The sequence below is a fragment of the Heliconius melpomene genome, chromosome 6 (genome assembly GCF_056956725.1).
Source record: "Heliconius melpomene rosina isolate 202511_hmr_F chromosome 6, ASM5695672v1, whole genome shotgun sequence".
Taxonomy (NCBI): domain Eukaryota; kingdom Metazoa; phylum Arthropoda; class Insecta; order Lepidoptera; family Nymphalidae; genus Heliconius; species Heliconius melpomene.
Window position 1 is genome coordinate 11,755,575 of NC_140394.1, and position 10,379 is coordinate 11,765,953.

Consider the following 10,379-nt stretch of genomic DNA (forward strand, 5'->3'; position numbering starts at 1 on the left):
TCAAAATGCGTACAAAATACTTTAGAGAAAAAGAATGCGTCCACCAGCAAGATAACTTCAGAACAAGTTACCTTAAAAAAGGATATTTTGACATTGCATCAAAAGTTATAAGGTATTTAGGCAATGATTTGAATGATTTGATGTGAATGTTGTACTCGAAATTGTTGAAAATGCGAAATTCAGTGAAAGATGAAATAATGCAGTAACCAATAATACTACAGAGAGGGGAGTTGAGGAGACAAGAGTTGAGTTATCAAAAACCTGATACTGTGATACAAATTCGGTCGCCGAGAGTATCACCTTTTGTTCCAAAGCATCTAATTATACCGTCACCAATGAAGAAATCTACAACTCCTAGAGTCTTTTACATATTCTATACTTTCGTAATTTTTAGTTATTTTTTCATTAGTTACTATTTGTTGGGCGTTCGTCATAATTTTGGTTTAAATTAGATTCATTGTCAGTCCTGCCTTAGCGCTTTCATCAGATAGCAGCTGAAGCATTAACCCCAGAGTTCCAGCGTCCTCTGAGAAAAGAATCAAATCATCTGCAAAACGTAGATTGTTTAGGTTTTCGCCATTTACATTTAGGCCTCTTTTGGTCCAGTTTAGATTTCTGAAGATCATCTCCAGCACTGCTGAAAATAGTTTGGGAGATATAAGGTCTCCTTGGCGTACACCCCTTCTTATATGTAATTCTGTTTGACTTGTGCAGTGCTCGCGTAGACGTTTTTAATTATTCGTATGTATTTTTCTAGCACCCCTTGCTTTTTTAAAGCATCCCAAATAGACTCGTGCTTCAATGTATCGAACGCTTTGTTAAAATCAACAAACCCTATGTAATACGTTTTATTATATTCTCTGTATTTCTGTAGTATTTGTCTTAGAGTGTGAATGTGATCCATAGTTGAGAATTTACTACGGAAACCAGCTTGTTCTTTAATAACATAGAGTTTCAATTTTGATACCAATCTTTTAAACCGAATGTTCACATTACTATTAGTTTTTTTTATAGGTTGGCTGTACGTATTTTACTGTTGTATAATATTCTTTCCAATGAAATAAAAAAAAATCAAATGTCATTATTGTTTTATTTTATCCACGACATAACTTGCGCGTCAAAGTAAACAAGTAAACACATTTTACTAAAAGTTTTGTTGAATACAAATTTGATATATTTTATTTTTCTGAAGAATATAAATACTTTTGATTTAAGTGAATATATTATTTTCGCTATGATATAATTCTTTTTTGCGAGTGCACTTCAGGCATTCCGCCCTACATAAAACCTATCTACTAATTCTTTAGCTATAAAAACTTTTTGAACTTCCGATTCATTATTTTTCTGCATAGCTTGGTGTTGGGATTACTTTTATTTTTATTTTATTATAGAAATTTATCCAAAATGCCGCCAGAAGAGATTGAGAGCATATTGAAGCGGTAAGAAAATGGTGAAATTTCGGAAGACGATTCCACCGACAATGAAGATGACATAGACTATTATTCGAGCCAAAGAGATCGTCTGATGGAGCTAGAAGATGAAGAGAATGTAGGTAATTTTCCCACTGATCCAAACTGCAAGCTGCACCTTTCAACTCTAGAAACTTAGTGTGGAGAGTAAAGAATATGGACATAGTCCAAAATGCTTTCCAGTTTGCTGGAAACACTGAGTATTCACAAGAAATTATAAACTTAGACATTCCTTTTCAGTTTTTTTCTTATCTTTTCGGTGAAGAAATTTTGAGATTTCTAGTGGACGAGTCAAATAAATATGCCTTCCAAAAGTGGACAACGAGGCTCTTCTACCACTTGTTAGACATGACTGTCATCAATGCTTGGGTACTATACAAAAAGGTAAACACAATGAAAGGAAAACTTCAGAAGAATATTATGAAGTTAGCAGATTTTAGAACTGAGCTTGCCGATACTTTATGTAGATATCAAAGTGACTCGAAAAATAAAAGGGAAAGACCCAGTACCACCACACCACACCAGGTACCAGTACAGTACCTTCTAAAAGACCCCGGACAGGTGTACAAGTATTACCCTCTACTGACGTGCGTTGCGATGGTATTGGTCATGAAAAAATATTTATGGATTCTAGAAATAAGTGTAAATTTAATAATTGTAGGAAACTTACTTCCTGGTTCTGTAAAAAGTGTAAAGTGTCGTTATGCGATAATAAAAACAATCAATGTTTCGCATTATTTCATGCATAGGTATATCTGATTTCTTTATGGCATTAATGCCTGAAGTATCAAAACTGATACGTTTTTTTTTCTAAATAAATATTGTGATTTTTTTAGCTATTTTTCCCTTCATCTAGACCCTCAAGCAAATAAAAATAAATCACTTTCGTAAATCAGGCTACTAAGGGTTAAATCTAGTGTGTTAGTAATTCTTTTAAGTATTATTTTTGAGAATATTTTATAAATATTGGACATTAGACTGATCGGTCTGTAGTTTCCTATATCGCCCTTGTCACCCTGCTTATGCAGCAGTATGATTGTCGATTTAGTCCAATCTTCCGGGATGGTTTCATTGAACTGATTTGTAAGTCTTGATGCTAACACTGGTAATGTAGTTTTTAGTAGTTCATTTGTAATTAAATCTGATCCTGGTGCCGAGTTTTTGTGTTTGAATAGATTTTTGTAGTGTGAGTTACGAAATGTGTAGTCAGTACCGCAATAAACGATCAATGGAACAGACGTGTGTTTGCCGTCATTAGCTCTCACGTCAAAAATACTACAGTGGCGGCGAGGCTGGTTTTTTTTTTGAACATTTGAACATCGGTGTGGAGCGTGCTATACAATTACGATACGGAATTGTATCAATAATTATATTGGGAAGATGTCCATGGGAAAAATAGGGAAGTTTGAAGTCGGAACTGGCACGTGGTCGTCGTACGTCGACCGGATGGATAAATACTTTCTGGTAAACGGAATAAAGGACGAATTAAAATTACCTACACTGATTGCTGTAGCTGGGGATGAAGCATACGAGCTACTGGTGAACTTGGCGAGCTCTCGGAAGCCAAAGGATTTAACCTATGCAGTGGCAGTAGAATTGTTGCGTAATCATTTGCAACCGACGCCATCTGCGCTTGCCGAGAGGTACCGGTTTCGTCAAAGGAGGCTAGTTAATAATGAGAATGTGGCAACGTACGTACCAGAAAATTAAAAAGATTATCACGGCATTGCAATTTCGAAGCTTCTCTACACGATAATCTTAGAGATCAATTTATTTGTGGACTGTGTAGTGAAGTTATACGCCAAAAGTTATTTACGGAAAAGGACAGCATAACATACTCGCAGGCGGTAAAGTTAGCGTTGTCTTGGGAGGCTGCTGAGAGGGACTGGGCAGCAGTGGAAGCAAAGACAACCGTGAGCGAATGTCGCGAAGTGGGGACAGCGAAGGCGCGAGCGGCCGCTGGGTGCGCATGCCACGTGGCATTCATCGGCTCGGTACAGGGGTTCGAATCGCAACCCGGGAATTGGTTCAACACGAAAGGGAATAGGCGGACGCCAATATTGTGGAGGTAGCGGTTCGACAGATCACGGATATGCTAATTGCAAATTCCGCGTCACGCAAAACCCAGGTGCGTGAAGTGTCTAGAAAGTCACGCCACTGCTGACTGTCCGCGCAAAGTCCCAGACCCGGCCGTACCTCTCAGCTGTTTCTTGTGTGAGACCCAAGGGCACCCCGCAAATTACCGCGGACGTCCTAAGGCCCCACGCAGGTCCGGCGGAAAGGGCGGCAGGACGCATAAGGCTTCGATGCCTTCCCGTCCAGCGCAAAACCCGTCAGGCTCTCAGCCAACACTCAAACCAGCCATTCTTCCTTCCACCAACGCGTGGAAGAAACCTCTCCCAGAGACCCATGCCGCTAAGGCCTCCAAAGCACCAATGAGTGCCAAACCCAAGCCCTCCAGAGCCACTTCCTCCGCCCGCCAGCCCTGTAGGGAGGTCAATCTAAACCAAGCTAGAGTAGAAGGCAGGCCCCGCAGGAGTTGGTTAACCAATATGCAGTACGTCTAAAAGGCTGTCTATCGCAATTACTGACAGAAGTATCGCTCAGCAACACAAAAAAGTGAACTTGCCGGGCGTATATCCGCCATGGAGGACTTAGCCCTCCATCATTTTCTTATGGGTCTACATCCACGATTATCCACCATAGTGCGATGTCGCAATCCCGGAAATCTAAATGAAGCAATAAATCTGGCCATTTCCGAGGAGAAAATTTATCATACCATGTATAAAAGGAATTTAAACAAATATGATAATAAACAACATAATCCTCATCCAAATAATAGTAAACAATTTACAAAATTTAATTTTCGACAAGGACAATCAAGCCAATCCAGAGGATTTCAGCAACCAAATTCAAATCCATGGCAGGGTCAATCGTCAACCCCTAGAACTTCCAGTCTATTTTGTCGGTATTGTAAAAGTGTAGGTCATGATTTAAAGGATTGCCAAAGACGAGCCTACTACAATAACCGATACCAACAGCCTAGGCCAAGTCAAAACAGATTTAGTCAGGGAGGTAATCTTAACAATGTTGCCCCCAGACCTGTTAACTTTGTCCAAGAGCCATTATATGAAAATCCAGAGAATGTACAAAATGATGGCTACCTCAATATAATGGAGGAACATCATTTAAACCCCTAGGTGTCCCGCCAGGGTGCCGCACGGGACAGTCCTTGAAAGTCGGCACAAAATTACATAACATTGAGTGTTACACAGCAGGGTAACCAGCCCCAAAACGGAAACACTACTCAAAATCCTAAAATCGAGAGTGTTACACAGCAGGGTAACCAGTCCCAAAACGGAAACACTACTCAAAATCCTAAAATCGAGAGTGTTACACAGCAGGGTAACCAGCCCCAAAACGGAAACATTACTCAAAATCCTAAAATCGAGAGTGCTACACAGCAGGGTAACCAGCCCCAAAACGGAAGCACTACTCAAAATTTTAATATCCAGTGTGCTACACAGCAGGGTAACCAGCCCCAAAACGGAAGCACCATTCAAGGTCCTGTTATCCAAGGGCATTGTAAACAAAATGAAAAAGAAAGTTTGTCGAATATGAAACAATATCCAAAACATACTGAATGTATCTCTAACAATGATATAAATAACATAATTTACGAAATTAATATCGATACGTCAAAAAAGTTATTACCTCATATTTTAGTTCTTTCTCAAATCTCAGATATTCCCATTACTTTATTAGTAGATTCTGGTTCAGCTATCAGGTTAATAAAGAAATCATCTATTCTTAAATTGCCGAAAAGCTCTAAGGAAAATAAATAGAGCACCAATGCAGATAACCAGTGCATCTACTTCTCCTTTCGAGAGACTTTCACTCGACATAGTCGGACCTCTTCCTGAATCTGGCACTGCCAAAGTTAAATATATCCTCACTCTTCAGGATGATTTAACAAAATATTCAATAGCATATCCAATTCGTAGTACCACAGCGGAGGAAACCAGCGAGTGCTTACTTCATTTTATATCCTTATTCGGCATCCCTAAAACTATCCTTACCGATCAAGGTACCAATTTTACTGCCGACATGTTCAAAGAAACCTCTAAATTCCTTAAAGTAAAACAATTCTGGTCGTCTCCTTACCACCCTCAAATACAAGGAGCCTTAGAGCGTAGTCATTCCACGTTGAAAGAATATGTAAAAAAGAATATGTAAGAATATGAAATCATACATATCTGAAAAACAAGACAACTGGCCTTAATATGTGTATACAGCTATGCTAGCTTATAACACAGCAGTTCACTCCACGACTAATTATACTCCATACGAACTATTATTCGGACATAAGCCAATACTACCAAATTCCATTTATGAATCTGCTTTAGACGCGACTTACCCGGAGTATGTTAAAATGTTACAACATCGTCTTAAATATACGCGTGACAAAGCTATTGATTATATAAATAAATCCTCCTAAAATATAAATAAATAGTCCTCCAAAGCTTACTATGATAAGCAAACTCGACCAACTATTTATCATGCTGGTGACTATGTTTACTTAAAAAATCATCTTCGAATGCGTAAAGCCCTTTCTCCTATTTGGAAAGGACCTTATAAAATAATAAAGGTAAATGGCAGGAATAGCCTAACTCTCTTAATTAATCGACGACATGTCACCCATCACTTTGATGAGGTCAAGTTAGCTCGTCAAAAGTAGTTAAGCTCTGCACGTATAATGTATAACATATTTTATTAAGTATTTTTACCTTTATTTTAGAATAAATAAATAATATATATTAATTAAGTTACATTTAAAATTGCTTGCTTGCAGTTTCCTATCCTCTGCACAGGAAGCCATCATCGAAACCTCTACGAATACTTCCGGTATATATTTCGACCCCATCGGGTCAATTAAATTAGTAGATGGCTATTTAAACGTAGTAATTCCTATAGATATTTCATACATGCAACCTCAGATAAAAAACTTGAACGGTGTGATAAGTACCTCTAAGCTGTTATGTAAACAATGTACTCTCTATTGTATTCAGAATGCTTTATCATTTAAATTAGAAGATGTAATAAATGGAATAATGTTTAGCAAAACAAATATTTATATCCATCTATAATAGCACCCAAACAATTGTTTACTGAACTTGTAGAAAATTATAGATTTATAGCTGATTATCATCAATTTCCTGTAAGTATATCTTTGGAAAATATTTACATATTAATGAATGTTTCTGAAATCGCTACTTATTATTATAATAATAAAATTGTATTCGTCTTAAAAGTACCTTTAGTAAATACAAGAACATATAATTTGTATCATAATATTCCTTATCCCGTCTCTGTTATTAATAATACTTACACTACAATTATTCCTTCAATTAAATATTTAGCTATAACTCGAGACAGATCATATTACTGTAAGTTAGATAACTTAGGTAGTTGTATGTTATTAACCCTTAACCAGGCTATGGGTTGAGGTCCCCCCACATCGATTTTAGTATGTTTTTCCCAGGTTTTGGTAAATTATTTACCGCAAACTGTCAAAAACGCAAAAATAGAAATATTATCTATGGTCACATAACAAAATTTGCTTGAATCGAAACGCAAATGTCACTTTTACGGCCATTTTTTTCTTTGGTCGTCCGCTCAACTGTTGTTTCTGTGGAAAGTGCGGTGAATTTTAATCGTAATGGCGGATCGGAGAAAGGTAAGTCGTACTATTTTTTATATGCTGTAGAATTTGAGTTTTTCTAGTGATATGTGCATAAATTATACGTAAGCACTTGAAAAATATCATGATATAACGAAATGAAAAATGTGGGGAACCATATAACCTTAGCCTGTGAAGGAGGTGCTCTATTGGAAATTATATGCCCATTGCCTGGTGAATTATAATCTTTATTTTGTGCTAACTTTTTGCCGCGGGTTTTCTTTTTTATTTATTCACTCTACAAATTATGAGGAAATTAGGTTTTGTTTTATCGAAATATAACTTGTGGGTAGTGATAAACGTGATTTGTCATCATCGATTTGTCAGTCAGCATTTACCTACTTTAGTGTATTTTTGTTATACAGGTATTAAAAAGACATCAAATTGAAAATGCGCTTCATGAGATGTTTTCGTCGGAGGACGAAAGTGACGAACATGACAATGATTATACTGATTATGTCCCAAAATCACTGAACGCAAGGTTAAACGATATTCAAGGTATGTCTAATCGACAGTTATTACTATTAGACGGTGATGCACGTCAGTCTTACGAAGAATCACCTAACGAGGAAGTTTCACCTTGTTTTGCAATGTGTGTACCATCGCCTGACTTTCCTGAAGTGCTTGCACCCGCTGTTGATGAAAAAATAGCACCTTATATTCCATTGTCTGCACCATTGCCTGACTTTCATACTCACCCTGAAATGCTTACACCCGCTGTTGATGAAGAAATATCCCCTTGTGTTCCAATGTTTGCACCATTGCCTGACTTACCTACTCACCCTGAAATGCTTGCTCCTGCTGTTAACGAAGAAATGGCACCTTGCATTACAATGCCCGGACCATCTTCTGGCTTACCAGCTAATATTCCAACTTATGCTGAATTGCAGGCAGGGGATAGAACATGGACTACAGATGTTGAAAATTTTGACGAGTTAAATTTCGGCAAGGACATTGACCCTACTAAATCATACAGCTATCAAAGTCTTCCCATTGAATATTTTAGTAACTTGTTCCCTGATGAGATTTTTGAAATGATCGTCGAATACACAAATAAATACGCGAAGTTGAAACAAAGTAAATTCTGGAGCGACACCCACGTAGACGAAATAAAAGCATTCCTAGCTATAATCATTTTAATGGGAATAAATCCTCAGTCAGATATAGAGCTGTATTGGAGTGTAGATCCTTTTTATAATAACATAGAGATTAGTGGCACAATGACCTGCAAGAGATTCAAAAAAATTTTAGAAAATTTACATGTTTGCGACATTACAGCTCACTTGCCCCGGGATCACAAAGACCACGACAAATTGCAAAAAGTAAGACCATTACTAGATTATCTCAACAGGACTTATCAAGAAAATGCCACCAACTCGGAATCTCAATCAGTGGATGAAAGTATGATTAAATTTAAAGGGCGTGATAGTAAGAAGCAGTACATGCCAGCCAAACCCATCAAAAGAGGTTTCAAGGCATGGTGTCGTTGTGATTCTAAAACTGGTTATCTATATCAGTGTGATATTTATACAGGCAAAGACCAAACACTCAATGAGGAAGGATTAGGTTACAGAGTTGTAATGAAACTTGGAGGAAATTTACCACGAAACACACATTTGGTTTTCGACAACTTTTTCTCCTCCTTGGCTCTCATGGAAGCTCTTCATCATAGAGGTATTTTAGCAACAGGGACAGTGCGAATGAATCGCAAAGGCCTTCCTAAAGAGATGTGTCCACCAAAACCTAAAACACCTGAAGAACGAAGACTGGCTAAAGAGAATAAATTGGATCCGGGCGAATTCACATACCGTTTCTGTCACCCTTGTGCTGTGATCAAATGGCATGACACTAAAGAAGTTTTTGTCCTTACAACTGCAGTTAACCCAACCAAAGTGGAAGTGATCCAGAGAACTCAAAAGAACGGGCAAAAGAAAGACATGTATTGTCCCTCTGCAATCGCAGAATATACAAGGTGTATGGGAGGTGTGGACCACTTTGACCACTATCGAAGCTCGTACTCTATTGGCCGTAGGTCAAAAAAATCCTGGTTTCGGATATTTTGGTTCTTGTTTGAGAGTGGCATTATAAACGCCTACATTTTATACAAATACAAAAATCCAAATCGTAACAACATACACCGTGATTTCAGATTACGCTTAGCTAGAAGTTTGAAATCGGCACATATCTCAAACATAAAACAAAATCCGGTGGTATACAAAAACAAATAAGGAGGTGTTTTTGGGGTACCAGACGAAATAAGATTGGCGCAAAAAGGAAGTCATTTTTTATCATTGTCTACGTACAAACGATGCAGGTTTTGTAGCACCAGAAAACAGGATAAGCGGTCAAAATACGAATGCGAAATTTGTAAAGTAACATTGTGTGTTACCCCCTGCATGAAACTGTACCACCAAAGTCAAAATGTAGCAGATGAATAAAACCTTTTTTGTCAATTATCAATATTTTTTTATTACTGAAATAAAGAATAAGTGTCTAGATGTCATATTTTATTTGTACATTGTATTTTTCTTTCCTAAGTTCTAAAACATGATGTTCAACATTTTAGGCGATAATTTGGAATGGGAAAATCCACAGCATATTGTTTATTTTTTTATTTATTAGACCGCATTGTAAACGACTTTATATAAGAACATGAAAATGACAAACATACTTGTTTATATATATATAAATATAAAAGTTACGTCTAGACAGGCAATGGGATTATGTATTCCCACATGCGTTTATTTCAATTTTCAGCTAAATTTCTAAATATAATCGATAAAATCGCATACTACAGGTTACTACTCATATAAATCTACAAAAAGATCACTATTACTGCAGTATTTGTACGAGGCCTGGTAAAGGGTTAAATAAGTTTGATTATATTTGTAATATTCCAAATGTTTATTCTAGTTTAATTACTCCGATCTGCGAATCGGAATTACATATTTTCAAAAGTTTTAAAATATGTCCCTTTAATTTGTAAAACCAAATTTCTCCAAGGTCACTTAGAAATTTGGCAACCTTTGTCTAATAATAAATGGATTTATGTAATTACAAATCCGTCTAAAATATCTATTGACTGTGAAAATTCAAATATTAAAGAAATAATAATATCTGGCACAGGAATTTTAAATTTACCTATAAATTGTATAGCATATTACAAAGAC

At 36.9% G+C, this 10,379-nt stretch overlaps 1 protein-coding gene and 1 pseudogene across 1 annotated transcript; both read left to right on the forward strand.

The window, feature by feature from the left end:
* Positions 1-2,849: 2,849 nt before the first annotated feature.
* LOC146538518 (uncharacterized) lies at positions 2,850-4,036 on the forward strand (annotated as a pseudogene).
* Positions 3,380-5,149, forward strand: LOC146538519 (uncharacterized). Its single transcript, XM_085187177.1, has one exon. The coding sequence runs from the start codon at positions 4,115-4,117 to the stop codon at positions 4,667-4,669; it is 555 nt and encodes a 184-aa protein (XP_085043303.1). The 5' UTR covers positions 3,380-4,114; the 3' UTR covers positions 4,670-5,149.
* The last annotated feature ends 5,230 nt before the right edge of the window (positions 5,150-10,379 follow it).

Coding starts and splice junctions, on each gene's coding strand:
- LOC146538519 (XM_085187177.1), top strand. CDS start 4,115: ATGGAGGACTTAGCCCTCCATCATTTTCTTATGGGTCTACATCCACGA.